Source organism: Aulostomus chinensis, chromosome 12, assembly GCF_037954235.1.
Source record: "Aulostomus chinensis isolate RoL2024-O1b breed Wild chromosome 12, RoL_Achi_v1.0, whole genome shotgun sequence".
Taxonomy (NCBI): Eukaryota; Metazoa; Chordata; class Actinopteri; order Syngnathiformes; family Aulostomidae; genus Aulostomus; species Aulostomus chinensis.
Window position 1 is genome coordinate 6636821 of NC_141331.1, and position 25631 is coordinate 6662451.

At 42.2% G+C, this 25631-nt stretch overlaps 2 protein-coding genes across 2 annotated transcripts in view; one reads left to right on the forward strand and one right to left on the reverse strand.

Annotated features, from left to right (window-relative positions):
- The window catches only part of dars1 (aspartyl-tRNA synthetase 1), a 31540-nt gene extending 11015 nt beyond the window's left edge, over positions 1–20525 (forward strand). Inside the window, exons 7-18 of the mRNA XM_086219798.1 lie at positions 4114–4216; positions 5431–5511; positions 8663–8722; positions 11310–11421; positions 13984–14118; positions 16014–16161; positions 17243–17389; positions 17734–17776; positions 19061–19141; positions 19499–19610; positions 19811–19882; positions 19958–20525. Coding sequence (XP_086075924.1) covers positions 4114–4216; positions 5431–5511; positions 8663–8722; positions 11310–11421; positions 13984–14118; positions 16014–16161; positions 17243–17389; positions 17734–17776; positions 19061–19141; positions 19499–19610; positions 19811–19882; positions 19958–20049 — 1186 coding nt within the window. The 3' untranslated portion in view covers positions 20050–20525. The remainder of the gene's footprint in view (positions 1–4113; positions 4217–5430; positions 5512–8662; positions 8723–11309; positions 11422–13983; positions 14119–16013; positions 16162–17242; positions 17390–17733; positions 17777–19060; positions 19142–19498; positions 19611–19810; positions 19883–19957) is intronic.
- Positions 20526–21184: 659 nt separating this feature from the next.
- On the reverse strand, positions 21185–23804 carry LOC147251848 (protein lifeguard 3). The gene is made up of 11 exons (XM_086219799.1): positions 23549–23804; positions 23398–23465; positions 23248–23312; positions 23111–23164; positions 22925–22975; positions 22789–22828; positions 22658–22695; positions 22475–22562; positions 22017–22112; positions 21843–21896; positions 21185–21334 (listed from the first exon to the last, which is right to left on the reverse strand). The coding sequence occupies exons 1-11, from the start codon at positions 23802–23804 to the stop codon at positions 21185–21187; spliced, it is 960 nt and encodes a 319-aa protein (XP_086075925.1).
- Between the last annotated feature and the right edge of the window lie 1827 nt (positions 23805–25631).

The following is a 25631-nucleotide window of genomic DNA, read 5'->3' on the forward strand; positions in this document are numbered from 1 at the left end:
AGACATGATTGCTCTGCAACCTCACGAGGTTCATAGAAATTGGTTTAAATGAAAAACTGTTAACTAAGTCAGACATCACCTGGGAAGCTTCAGACCCCATCATTGTTCCACACTGTGACCTCTGACTCATGTCGGACTGAAAAGCATTTTAGCTGGAAAGTAAGACTGATTTTTTTTAATTTTTTTTTTTTTTTTAGACGGTATAATGTTTTATAAGTAGAGTAACTTAAAAAAAAATGGCTGTTTGCCACCTGCCTGAATCCATTTTACTCACAGTTTATAAACGAGACACTTTAGTTTGGTGCAGTATATTGAGGTTTATCAGAAGCTAAACAAAATTAGTCTGGGTCCAAAGATTAACAGATGCAACAAGATACCCCCGGGGTTAATGCACATGATCTTGCCATCAAGCTGGAAGTGAATTGCGGGTAAATCAACACGACATGCATACATTCTGTACATTCTTTTTTCTCGTCCCCCTCCACCTCCGTCTCTCTCGAGAACTCAAACCCATTCCCCTGCTCAAACAAAACAATTCTTGTAAAAGCCCCAAAATTGTTGCACCAACAAAAACATTCAAAAAAACAGTTGAGTTTGAGTTTGGAGAAAGGTGGAAGCTGGGAAAAAAAAAATGTTGATGCAAAACACAACAAACAGTACATCCGACCACATCCAGAGACTCCATGGGGTCGCAGTGGGAGAGCGAGCGCTACACCTGTAGCTTCAAGCATTAAAGGTAGTATCAAAATGTACCTTCCCACCCTACTGCTTCTTCACAGACGAATTCTACCACCACAAACACAACAGTCTTGATACGAAACAGAGTGACATTCTGAGAAACCTCAACACTTTGTTTCTCACTCTTGTCAACCAGATTTAAAAAAGAAAATTCTCATGATTTCTTGTGGCAGGACCCGTGGAAATATAGCATTACTAGAATAGAAAGGCCTCACGCTGTTCTATTACATCACGTCTTGACGGAGCTGAATCATATCTGCTGTATTGTTAATTTCATGTACCCAGATACACCTAGCTGTTGGAAATGTATGAAATTGTGTTTCAGTTCTGTCCCAGCAAATGAGACGCTGCTGCTCAGAGCGAAGTTTCGATGTTTGTTGCCTAAACATATTGACCCCACTGTTCCACATGTCAGATCAGCCTGACCTCACACTCGTTCCCTCATTTCACGAGCTCTTTGGGATTCAGTTCAGGTTTTTCTCCTCGTGCATTTCATGTCGCTTTAGTGTATTTCACATCTTTTCATCTGACTGTCAATTTTTTTTTTTTAATGTGCATCACTTCCTCTATCTGGTTTTGCAACGTTGTGGTTTGTCAGTTACACCAGTGTGCAGCGTCTACTCATTTAAGTGAAAGTGTTGACATGGTTACCAAGACAACGTAGTGTTATGTCACACACGCTCAAAAATAGCAAAGTCACGTAAAAGGTAACAATATACCGAAGCAGCAGTTCAGGAGCAGTGCTAAAATGAGATTTTTGGGTGGAGGGGATACAGGTGGCATGAATATTGCTTTTGGCTTTTTTGCCTCATGTCTAACTTTACACACGTCAGCATGATGATTGACGAGCTAAGTAAGATGCAGGATTACAAGTAAATCCTCTCTTAATCGGGCTGAGGCCAGCGATGACATTGCTCGGGAAATCTCTTTTCATGTATTCGGTGTCCAAGTCCTTCTCCTCTCACTTGCACAATTTAATTAAGTGATCTTCAGGCCCTGCGAATATTTCTACACTGTTCAAGCACATAAGGAGCGTTGAGTGGCGGCTGGTTTTGCCTCTGAAGCCAGCAGCAGATTAACTGCAGGCTTTCTAAAGGAAAAAAAAGGGTTTCTTTAAAAACAGTGCATTGATTTTCTTAAATAAAACCTTATGTATTCATTTCATAAGTCAGTACAGGATTTTATGGCGTGTCTTAGGAAATGATGGAGGATGATGAAGTTTGTGAGTTAGCCTCCAAGTAGGATCACGGGGGGGAAAAAAACATGGCATTTTCAGCTTGTATGTTGCTACGAGCTAGCTCTGTTTGTGGTTTTGACGTAGCAAGGGGGCACTTTTAAAACAGCGGCAGAGAAAGAAAGCGAAAGAGGACAAGGATGCGAACAGAAATCACTTTATGGCAAGATTACACATTCCAGTAAAGTAGACTAGCATTAATATTTTGGATCCAGTGAAGGTCAGTGTAGGTGGTGGTGGGCTTTTAGCCTTGGGGGAAGTTTACACTCTGGAGGTTCAGTCAGCAAACAGGACCGTGAGCCTTACGGATCGGCCATATTAGTATGAAAGAGTCAGAGCGCTCGTCTCCATGTGATATTGTAGATTACCAGTCTAAAGCTTATCAGTGTAAATTGTTATGTCCTGAATGTTTTGTCCTCAGCCTCTGGGCCCTGCTGCTGAAATTATTCATGTGGAGATTAATTTATCCTACTGATCTACAAAAGAAAACAGAGAATCAAGGCAGCTGCCAGCAGCCCAAAGGGACATCAGTTCTGTTTCGCTCATTCCGGCTTTTTTTTAATGTGAGAAGACTGAAGGATTACGGCGTGTTTCCCCTTTGACCTTGAATGGCATTAAAGTCTGCATTGTTCCTCTCATCTCAGATGGTTCTCTCAGTCCCGACAAACCCTTGGAAGAAGATGCTGCCTTGTTTGGAAAACCCATGATAGAAACATTTGAATTCCCTTCACAGACGATGGTTGATTAGTACATAAGTGTATGATGGGTGAAGTTCCATCCTTATCTCTCTATCAAACCATTGTCATTGTCAGCCAGGGTACTTTGCTGCTGCTCCTTTCCCTGAGCTCTTATTCTCATGATGTATGTACACTTGATAAACTACAGAAGTTACTGGGTTGTAACTTAAGACAAAAATTAATTATTCTGATTGGGCGAAATGGTTTATTTCATTTTCTTACCTACACAAGCTGTGCTATGAAGCCCTTAAAGTAAACACATTGGAAATAAATTAATTTTGCAACACATCATTAGCCATTTTGCATGTAATTTAGCAATTCCTGACATTTCTTATCATCTCTGTATTTCTTCTGCATCACAGCATTTTCTGTAAACATTTGTAACCATTTTTTTCATTTAGAACTTGCTACATCACATCCCTCACACACACACACACACACACACACACACACACACACACACACACACACAGAGTGCATAGAGGAGTAGATCACAACTTTGATTTACCAGAGAAACTTGAAAGAACTGCAGTGACTTGTGTAACAAATGACTCCTCAAGGTCCGGCTCCGTTCAGTGAGCAGTAAGTCATGGCCTGCCGCACAGCACAGGTAGAAAAGATCTAGTTTAGTTTAGTTTAGTTTACACCTGTTGGTTTGAAGAATTTATTATACCAAGAGCGTCCAAGTCTTTTTCTTCAGTTTTTCAATTTAAAGTGAGTCGCATCTGTAAGAGTTGTGTGTTTCCAGGAGCTGCACAAATGTATTTGTAAGAAGAACTTCAGGCTGGTGTTTTTGGCCCCAGCTGAATAGACTCAATTAAAAGTAAATACAATTTTAAATAAATCTGCAAACTACATACACATGAACTATATAGAGTTTTTGTATGGCATAGCAAGACTTTGTAAAGGTGCATCAAATGAAGTAGCCAGGGGGTGTTGGTCCTCAACTGCACTTGAAATTAGAAGCGACATATGATCAATAATTTGGTGAAATTTCCCCCCTCCCAGGACGGGTGAGTTATGTGGAAACGGTGACAACATTTTCTGCTGTGCGAGTCTACAAAATGTAGACACATTTGTGTTGAGTAGAGAGAGAAATGGTGGCAGTGTGTTCTATTATGAAGCCACACACACTCACAGCATCTCAGCTAGCCCCGTCTCCCCTGTTAACAAATGTCATCAGCAGCTGTTGCCTCCTCCTCCTCCACCACACACACACACACAAACCCTGCCATCACCACCTAACCTGATCCCTCAACCATATACCACAGCCGGGCGCATCACACATGAATAATGAAAGTCACTCGTTAATGGAAATGTTGTTCTCGTGCAGTTAACTTCCCACACAGATGAGTTTGTTTTCTCAGTGATAGCTTTTGTTTACCCTCCTACTGTCACCGCCAGTATCACCAAGGAAAGCATCGTAGACGTGGAGGCGATGGTGAGGAGAGTGGAGCAGAAGATCGAGAGCTGTACCCAGCAGGATGTGGAGCTTCACATTGAGAGGGTGGGTGGTCATGCAACCACATCATTCAAGACCATTTTCCCCCCACACGTGAACTACATTTGGATCAGAGCTGGATAATCTGTCTGGAGAATTTCCAAACTAAATGTACTCCATCCAAAACTACTGATCATTTTTACTTATTTACTTTTAACAGAGTGAAAAAGGTTAAGTATTTCCGCATTACGTTGTATTCAACCAAAACAAATAGTTATCCACCCAGATCATCAAAATTTACTTTTTTGTAAAGATAATTCAGATTTTCACGTACTGGATGTGTTAGTGAACACAATCCACAACAACAACAACAACAAAATCAACACACAACTCACTCTAAACATTTTCCCTGGTGAGCAAGTTTGTCCTTTTTGTGATAAACGATGTGTTTAGTCTTTAGAAAAACGGAAATGATAAAGTTTGTTACTTCTGTCCAGGAGGTCATGGACTCAGGGTTTGTTTGTTTGTTTGTTTGCTTGCCTCTCAGTGGGATTGTGCAACAACTGAGTGGGGTGGCCTGAGGAAGAACTCCTGAAATTTCACGGGAAATTAGACACAGCACAACTTGTTAGCAACACAATCCCCAGCGACCAGATCAATTGCACCATCATGAAGATCTTTTCCATACTTCACATGTTTTGATGACAGGCCTGCCCCCCCACCCCCACCCCACACTGCACCCCCACCGCCCCACTATATGGAACATCCAGCTTGCATCACTTGCAGCTCTAACTCGGGTCCGAACTTAAGACGTGCCTCGGGCTGAGAGTTTGCCTTTGAGGAGGCTTTGTTCTCTGTGTGCTTTCTGCTTTGCATTTAGAGTAGGAAGGTGAAATTTGGTCTCTCCAGACATTTTCCTGTGTCAGCTGTGTACATTGATCCGTCCTCTTGTGATGGTGTCACTCAGGGCACATCAATGCCGGGTCTGAGCAGGGTGTCTCATGGCTCCGTGGATTGCTTTAGAAAGTACATGTTTTATGATCTTGCATCGACTAGCTGAAGATGATTGTTAGGTGCGTGGGAACCCAGTGGTCAATCACTCGCACACAGACAAGATGTTGACAGATGAAACTGTCTTTCACAACTTCTTTTTTTCTTTTTCACTATGACTTTAGCCTGAATGTGGTCTCAGTACTTTCCGTTGTATGAGCATCTAATGGAAACATTTGTGACTTGTCATCCTCTGAATGTTAATCATCGCCGCTTCTCTCTGTTCTCAGATTTTTGTCATCAGCCAGGCAGAGCCTCGCCTCCCCCTGCAGCTGGAGGATGCTGTTAGGCCTGACGGCGAGGGTGAAGAGGTGAGGGGGATTGTAGGGATGGATGAGGGGAGATTCAAGACCCACAATCCTTTGCACTGCTCAGTTTAGTGTGCTTTTTTTTCCTGTCTGCATTCACCTGGTGCTGAACGTTGTCACTGCAATCATGTACTGCTGTTGTCTCTTCATAAAAGAGCTGAGCTTCAAAAGGGTGGTGATAAAGGTCCTCTTAAGGATGCATTATGCAATATTTGCATTACAACATTGTCAACCTGAACAGAATTTAATGGACTCAGCACGTATGATAAACCTCCAAGTTTGACACATATTTCAGATGAAGCTCTTTACTGTCTGATGATTAAGATTGGACAACTCTGTCTCAGTAGAAGGAACAGGTCTACATTGTTCTCCAAACTCTGCTTTAATTTAAAAAAAAATTGACAACCTCTTTATGTGAGAAAATGGAACGAGCAATTATGAAAGGTTACATGATTGACAAAATTGTTAAATAAAAAAAAAAAAGTGACAGCCTTAATTTATCCGGACACTTCACATCCAAAGCAGAATGGTAGAGTATCTACAAAGTGAACTACAGAGGGTGAAGCTTTTTTTTTCCTTAAGGAGATAAAGAGGTGTCTTTCTGTCTGTCTCAAAGCTTGATTAAAAAAACGAAAAGAGATTCAAGGTTTCTCTATTAGTACCCAGGGGTTCCATTGTTGTGCAGATGAGAAACTCAGTAATCCAGAGTTAAAACAGGACGTCACACTGATACAAGATCAAGAGCAAAGTGGTCGCGCTGATTAATATTACACTCGTCAAGTTCAGTCCGTAATTTCACCTCGTTTGAGTCTTTTGTCTTTGTGAAAAATGTGATTTTATAAGTGCCGGCAGCCGGGGTTTGCACCGTAGTCCGAATTCCAATTAGGGAGTTTGGTGCTGCTATGCTGAATCATTTGAGAGAATGGTGATGTATTCAATAATCCATTATTTTCACATCCACAGTTTAGGTAATGACTATTACATTTTGTGGCTGTGGTTTTCAGGATGTAAATTGCTACATTAAGAGTGGCTCTGTTCAATGCACAGATTTCTGCAGTTGCCTGTTCCATTAAAATACCAATTCCATCTATTTTTTGTTGTTTTCCACTTCAGTGTTACACATGTTGATACTGTTTATATTATCTGGTATTGTACAGCCATGAAATCATAGATCTGCGCTAATAGCAAACAAGACAAAAACTCTTGAGGAATCGGCTGCAGCCTCTAACTTTACTGGCCCGGTGCTAGTGGGAATGTCGTGTCATCTGAAGATCCGGGCATCTAGTCCCCTTCAGCTTCGCTGTAGCTTTGCGAAGTTTTACATTCAGCAGATATCTTATCAAACTGTCTCACAAAGATGCGCCTGGCTTTTAAAGGAGCTTCTTGGAAAATATGTTTTAGACGGAGAAGATGGATATCCTTCTCCCCCACTGTGTGTGCGTCAGGAGGCTGAGAGCCGCAGAGACCGGCTGACTGGCAGCGATCATTAGCTTAGCTGAATGAATGCTTGTTGACGGGGAGGTTAGTACACCTGCATCAGAAGTCCTATACAATTTGATAATACAGTTTTCTTCAAAACAGCCCTTCCTGCATTAATATAACTAGGGTTGTACATAATATTTGATTGAAATAACAATTTAGAAGTTAGTTTATTATTAGATGAATAGCTGGAACTACTTTCTTGAATGGGCACAGGGATTTGACAAAGCACCTCAGAACTTTGGCGAGAAGAGCGACTGCTGCTACTCACCATGGAAGACTTTGTAAGAGAGGATGAGCAGAATTACCAGTGGACAAACCAAGACCCTGAGCCTGATTTGTTTGAACCAAAATGCTTAGAGGAGGAACTACAGTTTTTGGAGGCTGAGTGGGTACCATGGAGGTATGCTAACCTGCCCATCCACTGCCATTGGGCTGAGCTAAGTCAACAGGCCTCTGTGGGTCTCAGCTCCCTAATGCAGCACAGAGAGGGGTATCTGTCTTGTTTCGACTCTTGGGATGATGGGGAATATTTATGTGTGTGTGCGTGTGTGCGTGTGTGTGTGTGTGTGTTCCTTTCATACCCTGTGGTTGGAGAAGCCTGAAAATTTGGCGGTGATCTTTACCTGACATGCTTGTTTGTGAAATTCAGAACCTGTTACACTAAGTTCTGGTATAGTGACCTTGAGAAAGTCCTCATAAATGTTGTGGATGCATAGAATCCAAGGAAAATTTACTTTTCAATTTTCAGATTAACAGTGTTTTCCCGTGTTTTCAATGTAAGCTATTGTTGCTCTTAAATCAAGATAATTAATGGCTGTAATAAATAACTTGTCACAACACAACAGCTGTTCTCTGTGTTGTTGGCTCATGTCCGAGATCTACTGTTATATTACAGTTTTATTACTACTATTGTGAGCTTATATACTTATGGGTCCCACCATACCAGAGGCACCTGAGAGCTCGTCTTTGTTTACCCGGTAAACCAATCTGTGCAGCTGCAGCAGCATCCCAGGTGTTTTCTGCTGGGAGTCAACATGTCAGTCACACACTTGGAGCAGTCTGTTCCCTTAACAGTCCTGTCTCGCTGACTCTCTGCCTGTCTAACCTTTTGTCCCTCTGTGTGGGGCTGTTGGGAGCAGGATGTGGCTATGCAGGCTATTAGCTCAAACCCCAGCGCGTCCTCCGAGGAAGCCCGACATCAGTGACCCTGGACACTGTGGTTCCTCCTGCGATGAAACATTTACTCTGTCATTTGTCTTTTTTATTTTTTCATTTTCTGTCCTATTGGCCTGGTGTTCCACAATTTTAGATCCCTTCTGTTGCAGTTGACCCTGCCATGCTGAACAAAGCATTTTGAGTTCAGTGTCTTACTTTAATTCATAGAAATAACAGTTTACCAGTTTTTGTCATTTTTCAGAGATGCCATTAGCCCATATTTTAACTAGGGTGTTATGCCAAAGTCACTAGTTTTGCATGTTTCTCTGAAAGCCTCCTAAAAAATAATTTACACATCACTGGCTTGAAAAGAACATTTTACATTGTTGAATATTTCATAAGTAGAAGCCCTTTACTGATGGTGTTCCCTTTTTTTTTTTAAATTTCGTGTGTGTGTGTGTGTGTGTGTGTGTGTGTGTGTGTGTGTGTGTGTGTGTGTGTGTGTGTGTGTCCTCAGGAAGGCAGAGCCACGGTCAACCAGGACACCAAGCTGGACAACAGAGTGATTGATCTCAGGGTAAGCTGCTGCTGGAGCTGATGAAAAACAAGTGCAACAACCCTCAGTGTGAGACAACTCCCGTGGAGCAGTTGTCTCTATAGATCTGTGCTCCCATTTACACTTGTGTCGTTGTCCGGAAATACAACAACAGTACAAATACTTGGTTCAGAGTTATCTGGTTACACCATCACGTAAAAAATGTTGCGTTGCTGGTCTTTCCTTTCGCACTCAAAGATATTAAAGGATAAGAGTTGATGTTTTGAACGTCTTTAAACGTAAAGTAAAATGAAAGTGTATAAAAAGTTGTATCACAGTCATGAACAAGCAGCAGTGACTGAGAACTGTAGGTCACAATGTGTACAATGACAACAGTGTAAAAACATGGTGCAGTTTTCCTCTCCTTATGCAACAGTTTATTTTAGTATATTCCTCGTCCAGCATTGGAGTTCAGATATGTTTTGATTTACAGGCTATTTAATATTTGTAAGGTTGTTTTTTTGTTTTTGTTTTTTTTAACATGCACTGCAAATCTAAAGTGAAAGTTGTCTTTGAGTCTGTTGAGTCGATGTGTAGGAGATGTGCTTAACCAGTGTGTGAGCAACAACATAAGACCCAGATGCAAAGTGTCTCATTGTTTTGATCTGGTCCTCCAACCTGAGTGATGCAGGGAAGCTTTACCACCACAGCACAGAGCCGCCGAGCTCACAACACCTGCTCCTGTAGCGCCGTGCACTCGGAGCTCACAAACACTTCAGAGGACAGTCGAGCCATAAAGTCATTCCCACACTGGCGGGCAGACGCACCAAAAGGGGAACCGTAAACTCACGTAGTTCCTTAAGAACCAACCTTTGAACTGGACTGTCCTTAAACACAAGGTGCCTCACACGGAAACACTTGTTTTAATTTCCCTCTTATGAGTGCTGCCATTAGTGTGATGGTGAGAAGACAAAGCCTCCTTTTTTCAGTGCAGCTGAGAACTCAGTATTTCAGATAGGCACGAGTGATCAGTCTCAAGATTGCTTGCCCTTACAAGGAAACTCAACTTATCTTTTGTTTTATTACTTATTTTTTTTGTCTGTCATGTCAGGTATGATCGTGGATCCATTACCCAAACAAAATTACCATTTCTGTTATATAATGCCTTTTTATTAATTTTGAATAAATTTTTATGTCAAATGGTAACCGATTGTTTAGATTGACAGCAGGCTTTGGATGTACCGCTGTTCCCTGCCGCTACATGTTTGAAGATAAGTTGGAAAACTCAATTTCCCGTAGTGATGAGTTGATTCACCTTCAAGGACTCCCTGCTATTACTAGAGCTGAGAAGATACTACGCTTACCCATCTGTCATCAGAAATACTGTATGTAAGCATCAGTAGTCTTTCCCATGTATTTGTTTTGTTGTGCTCCACTTGCCTGTCACATAAGGAGCTTTACTTTGACATTAGTGTGAAGTAAATGCCACCGTGTCGCCCATCTGTTGGCAAAGCATATTAAACTAATGCAGCGAGGCCCGTCATGCAACGTCCCACAAGTCAGTCACTCCGCTGCTGAGTGAAAACATCACCCGGCTCCATTACTTTGAAGGGGAGAGTGTTTAGTCTGCGCGTCCACCCCGGCAAATATTGTGTTGTGAAACTGGTCTGCGGTCAAGTGCATGGAAAGTTTGGTTTGTGCTGGCACAGTGAGGCTCAGGTGGCCCGCCTGCTGCCTCAGGTCTGTTCTGTGAAGCTCTGTACCCTAAACCGCCAGCCTGAGAAAACATTGAGTGCGACACCCACTCACTCAAAATGTGCTGTAAACAGGAAGAACTTTCAAATATTTTATGTGGTTCGGCACAGATTTTAATTGAGTTCTCCCCAGTTTAACATGTGAGACTGCCCCCCCGCCCCCTACAAGAGACACATGACGTAGATTAGTCACACGGACATTCCGACAGTGGGCTGCTTCATACGGTTCACTTATTTAACTGCTTTCAGTTTTTCTGCACTTCTCTCAAAGCATTAAGATGGTAATGAAGGAAAGGAATCTGTCTGCAGGCTAATGAACTTGTCAGTATTTAGACATCACCGCCTTTCTATTCCGCCAGCTGTCAGTCAGAAGAGAACTTTTCAGAACTGGAAATGCAAAAGAAACGGAAGAAAAGGTGAAATTAAACTCAATAATTGACACAGACAATGTGTCTTGTGTTGAAATGGCGACAGCCTGTCCTCATGAAAATATGTAAGCTGAGAGCCAGTAAAGTTGTGGTTCTTTCAAATGCCTGGGTAGATTTAAGGGAGTGCTCATTTATGTTTTGACATGCTTGGTTACCTAACTGATGCCGTTTATGGCTGTTTAGGGGACTCACGGTAATCTCCTGATTTAGTTTGAGACTTACTCACCTCGGTTTCAGTATTACACTCATGATTGTGGGTTTGAAAAACCCGGGGTTCCTGCTCTGTTTCCACACACCAAATAGATATTTCACCTTGCGTGTGAAAAGGAATGGCATGAAGTGTCATAACTGTAATAATAAATCCAGCGGACTAATGCTGCTGTTGGTGTGTGTGTGTGTGTGTGTGTGTGTGTGTGTGTGTGTGTGTGTGTGTGTTCTCTAACAAAGACCACCACCAGCCAGGCCATCTTTCGCCTGCAGTCGGGTGTATGCCAGCTCTTCAGAGATACCCTCACCAAAAAGGGCTTTGTGGAGATCCAGACCCCTAAAATCATATCAGGTACAAACACACACTCCTCAATGAGTAATTTCCATGAGATGTTTCAGTAACTGCTCTCTTGTTCCTGTATCACTACTCACAGGTGCACTGTGAATCAGTGTGACAGTTGTAAGACTTGATTTCCTGTGTGGGCTGTCCATTTTTTTTCACATCTGCAATTCAAACCAGATTGGAAATTCAGTGAAACCAAACACAGTTTTTCATATTCATTTGAAAAGAAAAAAAAAAGAAAAGAGAACATCTTGGAAAGAGTTGTGTTGTTTTAGATCAGTCAGGATTTTGAATCCGGTCCCCCATCAGATTTGATCCATCGACCAAGTCTCATATTTCCTCCTCCACGCTTCCACACAGCACCTTTCTAATTTGACAGGGAAGACTTTCCAGAAGCTTGCTCCCAACAGACTCCATGCTGCCTAGTGAAGCAAGCAAAGAGTGGAGGGGGGTGGGGGGGGGAGAGAAACTAGCAATTGAAACAAAATTCTTCTCATCCAGTATTCACAGAGTGTTTCCCTGCCTTGTGTGGGTCTTATACTGATATCTATTTTTATACATCAGGAGTGACAGATGACTTAATATTCCACATGCATAAAATTTACCTGGTGAGAAACTTTTCCCTTCCTCAGTTCAAATAAATAGTTGTTGAAACGACAGCTTCACATTCCACTAACCTGATCTAAAACAAGAGTCGGGCGACCACGCTGCCGCGATGTTTGCTTGCAGTGATCGTGTTCTTCCTGGCTGTTACGATGTCCCGTCTATCTGTGATGACACCCGCTGTCTCCCACCCCTGAAAAACTGTTCTTACAGTTCATCTGAAGCTGTTTTAGGAATCCAGCAGTCAAATTTAATGGATATGTTGCTCAGCAGTGACAGATCTACAGAATATTGCAACTCTAAAGTGACTTTGCACAATGTTCTCCCGATGAGTTTGGATAAATTACCTTTAGTTTAAGATTCTCATTCGTTTCTTACTCAGAGCATTGAAAGCAGATTTCTTGATGACCAGTTTGGTTAGGAGGAATGATTCAAGATGTTCCCGTTATGCCATTCTTTGTTTTGTGACTCGTGACCCTATCCTTGAAAAGAACATGCGTTTCTGGCCTAGAATCAGACGAGGGATACTCCTCTCTCTTCTATGCTTCATAAGGGAGCAGAGACCCACGGAGACCAACTGACCACTAATTAGCTTAGCACAATGAGGAGTGGATGGGAAGTACTTGCATATCTCTGTCAGAAGTAGTTAAGTACACTGTTCTACAAAACATCTCTGCTGGCATTAATGTCAGAAGGGTTGTGTGTAACATTTAATTTGCATAAACTATTTCAATTTTAGTGATAGATGTATAGCTGGAACTACTTTCCTGACTGGTGCAGTGATTTGAAGCAGCATCTAAAAACTTCAGCAAACAAATCAGAGTCTTTGTCGAAGACTAGAAGAGCAACTGCAAGTAATCATGTTAGACTTTGTATGAGAGAGGAAGAGGAGGAGCAATTCAAGGATGGACTGAGATCCTGAACCTGATGTATTCGAACCAGAATACACAGAGGAGGAATTCTGGGGCAAGAGGAGGGCATTTTAACCTGCCCTTCCACTACCATTCATTGTGCTAAGCTAACTAGTGGTCAGCTGATCTCTTTGGGACTTCTTTAAATGCGAGAAGAAATACTCCCCGGTGCCCATTTTTGATCACGAAAAGCAAAGTGAATATTAGAGCAGAATTTTGAGGGAAATTGTAAATCTAAACTTATTTTCTGACAGTTATTACACAACCCAGTGTAATAGATTTGTAACACAAGACTGCAATCCCCAGGTTACCACACGCCCCATGCATTAGAAATGAAGTATGGGGAAACATTCTACAGTTTCACTTCTTCTTTTCTTCCAGCCAATAATATCAATTCAGGCTGGCGGTTAAATTCAAAACTGGCGCTCATATTTGGGCAGAAACCGTGAATCCACTCTGTGTGTGTGTGTGTGCCTGTTGCAAAAACCACATCTTCCTGCCTGCCAACACCCTTGTCAAAAACAGTTGTCAGTGTGAGCCCGTTGAGACCCTGCCCTCCTTTCAGTGGCACAACAGTATCAGATAAACCCCTTTGGTGTCTGTGTCAAATGAGAAACCTCAGGTGAGCGATGCAAGTCCGCGCCATCTTAGATAATTCTCCATACAGGTGCCCACAAAAACAGCACAGCTGTGTTTATCCTAGTTTTTAGCACATCCATTACTTTTAATGACTCTTGTCAGAATTCAGCAAATTGCTGTCAGAAAAAAAAAAAAAAAAAAAATCTCATTCTCACCGTTTTATTCATTGTCCATAGCTGTCAGAGAGACTTTCCAAAACTGTGAAAATTAGGGTGCTGGCTGGTTAGGATGCTGCATGCACACTAAGTTTGTGAAGTGAGAACTGTCAGCGTTTTGCTAATTGGTCTCTAAGTTGGCCGACTTTGTCCACGAAAAGGCTCTCAGCCCTCGGTGAGCCCTTTTTTGTTTTAAGCTGTGGATTAATTTAATCGTCTTTCACATCTAAAAGTTTTGTTTGTTTTTTTTTGTTCATTTCTAGCTGCAAGTGAAGGTGGAGCCAACGTCTTCACAGTGTCTTACTTTAAAACCAGCGCCTATCTGGCCCAGTCTCCCCAACTCTACAAGCAGATGTGCATCTGCGCCGACTTTGACAAAGTTTTCTGTGTGGGACCAGGTAAGACCTCCTCACAACCTTCCTCCAGCGCCTAATGGCAAAACACAAGGCTGTCATGAAACTGTAAAAATAAAATCACTTCCGTGGGACTGAATGCATTATGTTAGCGTTTCAGCGTGCTGGCTGGAGCACCAGAGCGAAACCTTTTGCTGGCAACGGAAGTTACACGTTTTGCGTGTGACAAAATCAGAAAGACGACACTTTGCCTCTTGAAATCTTGTTGGACGAAATATGCGTCACCCCAGTTGTTAACACAAGGTGCCCCTCTAGTGCACGAGCTGGCACGCTGACATTCTGGAATGATAAAAGATTCACAGGGTCTCGTACCGTCCTGATACACTCATAGCAGAAAAAGGTGAATACTCTATTACAAAAAAAGTTTACACGGTTTCACTGTAACAAAATGAGGCAGAGTAAATGTCTTTATGGAGAGAGACCCCCGCCCCAGGTGAGCAACCCCCTTGCCCTCATCCGATTAGATACATACAGCAATGTGACATAAATAATTTAGATCCCCTCACTCATCCTTTCCATTTTAGTATGTCGATACGTGATTGTGCCGCAAGATGAAATGAAACATTTGGGAGACGGACAAACATTCTGTATTCTACAGACAGGACCGAGGTCTTTGTTTGCTTTTCTGTAGGCTCCACTAGAGAAATCAAAGGGCGTAAGGTCATCACCGCTTCTAAGCCATGAATGTACTCACTGCTGTTGCCTTAGTTACCGACCAACCAATTGAGCGAGTAAAGAGAATTGGGATCAGCTCTGTTCATTTTCCCACCGGGCGGAAACGCCACTGTGTTTGGCTTCAACAGCTGCAGCGGCGCTGTCGGCTGAAGATGCGGAGCAAACACATGTTGGTGGTCTGCGTGTTTCGGGAAATGTGTCCCGAAGTCGAACGTCTGTAGACGGAACCTCTGTGGAGACAAAGGCAGAAAAATGCAAATGCCCTTAATACACAGGCGCCCAAATTCGACTCTGGTCAGACTTTTGTTCAGTTGTGTTTAACTAACCGTTTCTGTGAGTGTCCAAAGACAGAGGTATTACAGTCCACGAAAACGTTTGTGGAAAAAAAAGAATAAAGCCAGAAAGTTTTGGAAAAGTCCTGGAAATTTCCTTCAGAAATACCTGAATATTCGAGGCTCTGTGGCTCTGTTAAGATCGTCTGAGATCTTAACAGGTCTCTTTTGGTTGTTGTTCTGCCAACGTGAATACGTGTGTATGTTGCATCAAACCACGTAGCTCGTTAAATACTAACTGGTAAATTTGGACATTTATTTATTTTTCGTGTGTAAAAAATAAAAATGTCTCAGAGAACACGTGGTGACGAAAATTTTCCTCAAGGGCACAAAGCAGTCAATGGAAATTCATTGGCACCAACCCTGAATAGACCTTGATGGACACGTTGACCATTTAGATACATTTTACAGCTTCGAGTCTTTGGCGCGGCAGCGGCCCCGACGAGACGTGCGTGTAATTATACCTCCTCATTGTCCTCCAACAAACCCAGAGCAGCCTTCCTTACGTAAGACCATTACCCAAGGCTTTACACAATTATATGGCTAATTATATGTGGCAGCTAATTATGGGTATGTTGTGGTCGTAGTCGAGTCATTTATCATAAATGCACCTGTCCATCATCAGCAATCATCTGCAGTGAGGACATCAAACCAGGAGGGCAATTAGATATTATTTAGTTTATAGCGCTCATCATTCTGAGGGAAAAAAAGACCTGTCTGTCAGCAGAGGAGTCATTTGCATGCGGCCTCTTGGCCATTCTGTGGGACGAGGCTGAATTTAACAACCAGAATGAAGCGCCAAATTCTTACACAACATAAATCAGAAGGTGCCATTTGAATATGTGTTGATTGATCAAATATGGATCGTTTCAGTTTTCAGGGCGGAGGACTCCAACACCCACCGTCACTTGACCGAGTTCGTGGGTCTGGATATTGAGATGGCCTTCAATTACCATTACCACGAAGTGATTGACTCCATCACCGACACCATGGTGCAGATTTTCAAGGGGCTGAGAGACAAGTAAGTTCAACATTAGACAGTACAAATGTATTTGTATTCATCATTTGAAGTGCTGCCTCTTGTTGTAATTAATGTCCGAATAATGGTGTTATCCTCAGAACCCAAGTGGTTTTGAATTAGGTTCCACAAGATGCTCAAGTTTGATCCATTTGGTGCTTTTTATTTATTTATCTTGACAGGTTTGGTGTTGCAAAAAGCACAAATATTATATTTCTTAGTCAAACTATTTCAGTGGGTGAATTCAGATTAAGTGCTGTCACCCAGTGATTTTTAATAGCTCTGTCAGGAGCACCACCAGGAATGAAGCGTTCGCTGTGGTTGCAGTGCCTCCTAGTGGTGTAAATCAGTGCAGCATGTGAAAATAGACCTAAAAGCAAAGTGAGATGAGTGGGCAGAGGTGACGCTCTTATTATGTATATACTCTACATTTCATGCTTCAAGTATTTGGCAGTGGAATCCCTCACTGGAGGAGTTCCATATCAAAGCCTGTTAACTCGGCTCAGTAGATGAGAGGTGCCCCGCTGGTCCAGGGGTTAAGATGCAGACTATGAACCAAAACGCACCCTCATTTACTGTCATCCCACCACTGTCAGCTATCCAATACAAGTATAAAATGCCTTAACAAATAGCCATTTAGAAAAAAAGACAGCAGTAATTGCATCAGCTGTTTTCTCATCACAATGCTGGCAGCTCCGCTGAAGGACGAGACGGGGAAAATAATGACACTAAGAAAAGAGGAGCTGCTTCACTTCTCACTCAGCTTGTCTAAATAATAGCTTGTGAGATCTGCTCTTTTCTTCCCTTGCAAAAACGCTGTGAAGTCTGGTGTTTTTGGTCTGTTCTGTTCTGTTGGGTGGCTCTCGTTGAAAGAATGTTGGCTGATGATCTGTTTTGACTGTAGTCACAAGAGCGTTTATTAAGAGAAGAGGTGGCTCATGAAAACTAACTTTTGAACATTTAAATGCCTGTAAAACATGCAGATTCGACAGCTTCAGAGCCTTTTGAATTTTTTACCTCTTCTTTTATCTCCCTGAGAAGGTCCCACATCCGTCGTCACTGCTGTGTTATTTGGCCGTTTCAGCTTCCAGACAGAGATTCAGATGGTGAACAAGCAGTACCCCAGCGAGCCGTTCAAGTTCCTGGAGCCCACTCTCAGGCTGGAGTACACCGAGGCAGTGGCCATGCTGCACGAGGCCGGGGTGGAGATGGGCGACGAGGACGACCTCAGGTCAGAAATCTCCACCGCCACGGTGGACCCTGTGGTCCACGTTTGTGAATGTACTCTCATCTTCATTTAATTCAGTTTGCCAAATGATTTCATTTGACAAAAAGAGAGAAATTATTTGGCGTTTTTGCAGCAGCATTTTCTCATCCTTCATGCTTCTCATGTTTAACATTTACACTGTCTTGCCATTGTTGACATCAAATCATGATTCGTTTTGTTGTGTTTTTATAGAAGTAATATGTTGTGTATTTAATAGAAGTGGGTTTTTTTCTGTTTGTTCATTTTTATTTTTTTTGTAAATCCAGAAATATGACACAGTAATGGACTGAGCTCTTTTTGTTGTGCAGTACACCCAGCGAGAAGCTGCTTGGCCGCCTTGTGAAGGAAAAGGTAAGAGGGTTCATTAGGTTTTATTAAGATAATCAAAGGACCTCTCAGCATGTAATAACAGCAGGAAAACAAGAAACTCCTCTATACTCTTGATTCAGTTTTTTTTTTTAATTAAATAGAGCTGTATTATTAGATATACATGTGCATTTGCAATGAAAAACAGTTTTCTACTGAATAGACAAACAAGACTAAAACCCTTCTATGCAGAGACGAAAATATGGTTTCCCTGAGGAGGTTTTAAAATCCGGAAACCAACATGTAAAGCTGACTTTAAATCTTTTCTGTCGAGTTTTTGTTTGTTTACTTCTTTGGTGGCACCCATAGCGACATTTCATGTTGCCTCTTTTTCCAATAAGACATGACTTTCCCTAACTGAAGTGCTCCGACAGCATGTGGCTACTAGATGTCACTGTCGACCAAGACTAAGACGTAGCAGGTTTGACAGACCCACGTGAAGGAAAGCAGGGAGTCTGTGAGGTTGTTGTACAAGAGACCAGATGGGAAAACGGTCTCTTTCAGTTATGCTGCTGTCATGCGAATGTCAAACTCAACTCAGCTAACTAACCAAATAACCAGGTCACGACTACGACCCGGTGCCAACAATGGTACTTTAAATGCACCCAGTGAACTGCTTTAATACTGTCAAGTATTGTTTTGTTATATAACTGTTTTTACTTAAACTTTTTTCTTCTTTTTTTTTTTTTTATGTGAACTTTTTTATGTGAACTGAAACTGAAACGTTAAACCACATTTTCTACTGTGGTTTATATTTTCTCATGATTAAACTGTTTTAGGTGTGTGAGAATGTCAATGAGTTGTAAGATGAAACCAAAGATTTGGAACGTATAAGCTTGTAATGTCATTTTTAAAAAGATGACCTGTCATGGTGTAGGAAAATATACCCATAGTAAAAAATTCGGAAGGAGAAACCAGTCAATCTGTGCAATTTATCAGCATCTCAGCCGAGGAGCATTTCCACAAGTCTCCAACTGGTGGTTTTATAAATGCAACAACATCTTAACGATCTATAATCACCAATCATGACGAATACATGATCAATAAGCAGTGATGGAATAGAAGAGGAGAATTCATTAAACGACCAGTAACGGAACAACGATCACGTGCTCTGCTGGCTCGGGTAAACGTGGCAGCTCAGAACTCGGTCAGAATTCATCAGAAGTTTACTCTCCAAAACTTCTGTGACATTAAATGAGGGAGAGTGTAAAACGCCTGCGTGCCTCATGAATGTATGTATGAAGCGTATCAATCTCTCTCCCCCTCCAGTATGATACTGACTTCTATGTTCTGGATAAGTACCCGCTGGCTGTGAGACCCTTCTATACGATGCCTGATCCCAACAACACTGTAAGTCTCTCACTAATGCACACAGACATGCACTCATCCGCTGCATAGCCAGATAAGCGCAGTAATAGGTGTAAAGTACACATGTTTTGTGGTTGAGCTGCAGCTGAATTTGCATTAATGGCAGACAGATGATTTTGGCTTAGGAGCCTCTTAAGTTCTTTATCTGAGCTGACAAACATCAGAGTTTGTTCTACCGGTTTAAAAAGACACTCACTGGAGTGCAGTTTACACATTGTTAGCAGTGGAAGTTGATTAGTGAGATTACAGGTTGACTTGTTGGTGTTTTCTTGTGTTCTCTCCTCCTGTGGTGCAGTATCAAGTCTATATATGTGTAAGTCCGTATCTTTGTGTGTCCAGAAATACTCCAACTCCTACGACATGTTCATGAGGGGGGAGGAGATCCTGTCCGGAGCTCAGAGAATTCACGACGCTCAGCTGCTGACCGAAAGGGCCATGCATCACCAGATCGGTAAGAACCAACTGTTTTCATGGTAACAGGTGATTAAGATGTGGCTTTGTCTCCCTCTGCAGGTGAAAGTAGGAAATACAACACAGGGCTATTGAGGGAATTGTTTGGGTTGGGGAAAATATGCTTTAAATATCAGTGAAAAAAAACATTAAAGTCACTTCTTCACAACTGAACCATGAATATTTTTAACAATATTTCAGATCTGGAGAAGATCAAGTCGTATATCGACTCCTTCCGGTATGGCGCTCCCCCTCATGGAGGCGGTGGAATCGGTAAGGAATTCACATTTGTAGGGGAACCCACAGGTGAAAGGCCTCTTCTCTCACTGTTGTTGTTCTTCCTCTCAGGGCTGGAGAGAGTCTGCATGCTGTACCTGGGTCTCCACAACGTGCGTCAGACCTCCATGTTCCCACGTGACCCCAAGCGCCTGACTCCTTGAACCTCCAACCACGTGGTGAAACCCAGTCGTCACTGGACTAATAAAGATCTAGGTGATGGGAACCAGTACTAATCCACCAAGCAGAAAGGGTTCGGAAGCAATGTCACCCTCAGACTCTTAACGTGCCACTATGATTCATAATTAAGATGAGAGAACCAGGTAATTACAACTGTAGGGCAAATTTTATTGGTGTTTGCGTTAAGCTGTGTAACAAAAACAACACCGATACATTAAAGAGAAGGAAGTGTTGGTCAGACAGTTAAGGTACGGCTGCACACGCGGTTCATCTTTTAATCAACTAGTCAGCGTTTGTCTGAGTTCTTTTCTACGGATACGTTAAAAAAAACAAACATGAAAACACAGCTGTAAATCCTTCCTACCAGCAGCACAGACAGAGACTGATGATCCTTCAGTGTGCCTGTAACTACATGTGTTTTGTATCTAGAGGGCAAAGCGTAGACCATTAAAAATGTCTCAATCTATTAATGTCTTTGTCTCCGTCTTTGTACCTACATAAGAGAGGTGTCGGGTTCTCCGGACGACTCCGTTTTCATACAAGTGCACACGTTCGCTTTGTATGTTCAGTTTTTGCATAAAGCAAACAGAACGCCACACGGATGACGTATGTTTATAGCATCGCCACAGTGGACGTTTTAAGACATAATTCATAATATAAAAATATCTTAAGCTTTTTTGATCCAAAGACCGCATTTCAGGTTTTTTACTGAAAACCCATTAATAAAATTAAGGGTACATTGACACCAGGGAACCGGCAGTTTAGCAACTCTGTATTCCTTGTCGAAACATTTCTATTGGTACACAAAACTTGGTAGATCCGCCAGAATACTACTCCCGAAAGTCTGAAGGCACCAAAAAGAATAAAGAAGGCAGATTTTGCTCTTCATTCACATTTGAGTAGATTTAAGATAGAAGGCTTTTGTCCTGCTTCACACAGCGCAGGGACGAACCAAAGTGCTCATGGGTTGACACTAACAATTATTTTGAACATTGATAGACAACAAACATTCTCATCACCAAAAGCTGAATATTTTTGTACATGTCGTGTTGTTCTGATGTAAGATCTTGTTAGTCCAGACTCCTGGAGGATGCGCGTCCCCCCCCCCCCCCCCCAAGCTTATTCAGTAGCAGATCCACTGATTTGGAGGATGAAGAGGAAGATGTGGACGATGTCGATGTAGAGAGAGAGTGCTCCATAGATGTACTCCTCTGGGCTAATGGCCAACTCCCGGTTCCCGATGAGAAGCTGGGTGTTGTATACTAAAAACTAACAGGGAGGAGGAGGCGACAGTCATCAAAATAAATAAATGTGTATTATTTGAGTTTGCTCTGTTAAAGTGCAGTATGGAGATTATGACATATTTCATCGCTGGTAAAACCATAAGAAGGAAGAACCCTCAAGAGTGTTGAGCAACTTGCTGAGCGCCCTGCTGCTGGGATTCAAGTATGGTCACATTACAGTCAGCAACTTGAAATCCCATTATTTCTTCTGTAGAAGATCATTTTAAGATTGTGCCTTCTGACAATGAAAGTACAGGTGAGTGACAACAAGAAACGGATCTTTTTCTACTGTGTGGAGCAGGAGACTTCAGGTTTTTTTTTATTTCACTTCCTCAGTGAACCGGTCAAGACAAATTTAGCTGAAAACAACAAAAAAGGTTGTTTTTTTGTTTTTTTTTTTTAAACACATTGAAGTCAATTCACTTTGCCCGTCTGCCTCTTGTTTTAACTGGGATGTACAGTTTTGTTGTCTACATGAGTGTTGGCAAACTCACCAGAGTGTAAATGATGGCTCCAATTGCAGCATAGAGCATGTGAAGCCAAGGGACCTGCGGAGGAACACAGGAAAGGCCTGTGAATGTTCAATCAGTCACACAGATCCACCCTGCTGACCTGCTGCTCCTCGCACTCGGGAACACGAGAATACAACACGACTCGCGGCTTCTCACATATTGGAAGGAGAGGACGATGGCCGTAACAACACCAATGATCAGGAACAAAATGGCAGCGATGCTGAGGAACCCCCCGCAAGAGGTGAAGTCGACCTGGGACGGGAAAGGACTCAATGGAGTGATGGAAGTGGGAATCAAGCCACATGAAAGAGCAACATTATGGATACAAAAAAATAAATGCAGGGTGGATGTGTCAGCTACTAGCACCGAAATGTACTTCTACATCTCCGGTTACATCAGATAGTGAAGTTGGAACCCCCCCCCCCCCCCCCCCCAAAATCTCATAAATATTTAAAGAAACCCAGTTCGCCATTGTAATGTGAGACAAAGGCGTTCTTTTACACTGACAACAAAGACACCCTCTGAGAAGCTGCTGAGCCACACACACACACACACACACACACACACACACACACACACACACACACACACACACACTTTACATCTCCATCTACCTTTGTTTGAAAGCAGAAGATAGTGACAGTTACACAAACTAACGCTGTTATTCCCATGGCGAGGAAGACTGCTTTTGTTTCATAATAGCTGTAAAAGATTAAAACAAAAAATATAGGGAGTTAAAAATTTTCAGTGCATGACGATCAAAATGTGCGTTGCCTGAGTGGGTACCAAAAACAAACCTGGATATTGTTCCTGTCATGTAAGACAAGGCAACAGTCTGCAAGACAAAACATGCATGGCTTTAAACCTCTGTTTCTGGTCCGCTTGTCTGAGTTTTGCTGTGTGGCTCTGCTGCACCACAAATACTTACAAATATTCCCAGCAGGACAAGATTCCACGGGAAACGCCTCCTGAACGCACATTGCAAATGGATATTTTAGAAAGTATCCAAACAGAAATGTTGCCTTTGCTTCAATAAGCTTTTCTAACGTGTGGACCTGGCTTACCTCGGCTCTTTGCAGCAGATGAGAATGCAGTAAACCATAAAATAAACCACACTGAAGAAAGAAACATTATTCAGCTAACAGAATGCTGTGTGTGTGTGTGTGTGTGTGTGTGTGTGTGTGTGTGTGTGTGTGTGTGTGTGTGTGTGTGTGTGTGTGTGAAATTCTGAGTTTGCATTTCAAACTCACAGAGATGCCCAGTAGATGCCAGGATATTTGATGACAAACAGCCTCACTGGATCACTAGGACGGCACAGACGGAGGGGCCAGGCATGAGTCGTGTGCTGCAGTAGCAGAGTTGTACTTGGATGAACAGAAATACTTACACAAATGTAAAGACGGCAACCACTGAGAAAGTGACAGTGAGCTGGGCTGCCAGAATGAGGTAAACCTGCACATAGACACAGAAATATCTGGTAAACACAAAAGGAGAGGAGTGAGGAACAGAAAGTATGACCAGTGCTAAGAATCCTGACCTTTCTGATGAAGGCATGCCGGACAGACGTGCTCTCCCACTGGCTGCTCAGGAAACCTTCCATCTCTCCTGCACAAACAATAAAGCAGTAATTTATACTTCTTACACTCTACAGCTTCAAAATAAAGCAGGATTTGTCATTTCCTCAGAACCTGGGTTGGACGCAGGCACTCCTGCAGACAGAGTCGGTATTGTGGAGGGCATCCCGGATGGAGAGACGCCAGGGGCTGCCCACATGCCTGCCTGGGCCCAGTAGCCAGGTGGGCCGGGGAACATGCCAGGCCCAGGGCTGTAAGACGGGGGCGGGGGGAAAGGGGAGCCGTGCTGCAGCTGGTGGGGGTCATTGTGGTTCTTAGGATGGTGCAGCGTGTCTTCATAGGGCGGGGGGCTGTCTCGTTTAGACGTCATGGTTTTATAGGAGCACCTAAAAGAGATGCAGGTCCATCAACTACACAAGATGTCAAAGGCCATACAATCTACTCGACCATGCAGCCCCTCCCAACAAATTTAGATTTATTTTATCTCAGTCTTTATGAATGAATATATATATTGTATTTTAGATAACAGGTTAATCATCTTTTTACTATGAGATTTTGTTACCACGTGATAACCAGATAAAAGCCCATTATCACGGGATTCTTAATCCTATCTTGAGATAATGAAGGTCGTTATCAGAGATAATGAGATAACATCCTGATTTCATGAGCTAACAGCCTTTCAAATGTAATTTCTAGTGCCGTCTTTCTCGGCTTCCATGGATTTTTTTTTTTTTTTGGAATGATGCCATGGATGACGAGCAAATAGTTTTATAGATTTTACTTTCAGTTTTTATGATTATGAATATCAGTCAGGATCTTTGTTATTCTGAAACTCCACAACAAAACACATGCAACTTTTGTGTCTCCTGGTCTCTCATGTGAATGATGTTTTGACTTTATATCATTAAAAGTAATAAGAAAAGCACATGAATGGCACATTGTAACGGTTCTGCTCACATAGCTGGGAAGCCATGACCGTAGACTCCTGATAAAAATGCACTATATTATAAATTCTCTATGTCAGATATCACAGTCAAATCAAATATCAACAAAAATAATAGCGCAGAAGACCGAATGAATGAAGGTTTTCAACGCAACCAAAAAGAACAAAGGTTTATTTACCTGTTTAGTCTGAGGTAGGAGCCGAGTACCTTTCACTCCTCTGTCTCCTGGGAGGTGTGCAGACGTGCACCTCAGGAAGATGTCATCCCCGTAACAGGATATGAGCACTGAAACTCACACTTGCGCTGAAGGGCGAGTTGCTGAGAGAGATTCAAAATTTAAGATAAATAAATAAATGAATAAATAAATAAATAAATAAATAAATAAAGAGTGACCGCTGAGGTATTTACGTTACATTTTCATCGAAACAGCGGCAAATCTTAGTGCACTTCACGTGTAAGTCAGGTCTAGATTGTACTCCAACATTCACACATGAGCAAGCACTTGGCGACAGTGATGAGTAATTATTCTAGGATCAGGAACCAGAGTCGGTGCGAAACATTAGAACAGAGACGAGAGGTTTAGGAGGGCAGTCAGGGAGTACAGAGTTAAAATTGAAAAAAAAAAAAAGTTATTATGCAGCATGTACATTTTGAGATAAAATACAAACTAATATAACTGAAATAACAAAGAGACATGATTCAAACCCCAATCCTAACATAAACACAACATAAATGAATGGAATCACAGGTAAAACCAAGGGTCAAATCGGCTGATATGGACGGCTTCAGCTGCAGGTAGAGGTTGCTATGGTGATGCTTCCTTTCCTCTGAGTGGGACAATACACGGAGAACAAGAAGAAGCACAACAGAGGGGAAGCCGGTTATAAGCAAGTATTACGTGGATTTACAGGCGGAGAGGGAGAGGAGCTCAGTGCATCATGGGAAGTCCCCCAGCAGTGCAGGCCTACTGCCGGCTAAGCAGGGGATGGTGGAGGCAAGCCTGAGCCAGCTCTAATTATAAGCTTATAAAAGCTTTTACATGTTTTTATTTTGATAATAGACTTAAATGTGATTTAAATTCATATTATAAATTTCTTTTTCTTGCAAAAGCCCATTCATTTTGTATTCTCCAACATTGAGTCTATCTCTAAAAAAACAAAAAACAATAGTTCTTACAAATTACGTGACAAACCTGACATGCAGAACATGTAGAAATATCTGTGATGGCTCAGCATTTCTCTTTGGTAGAACAA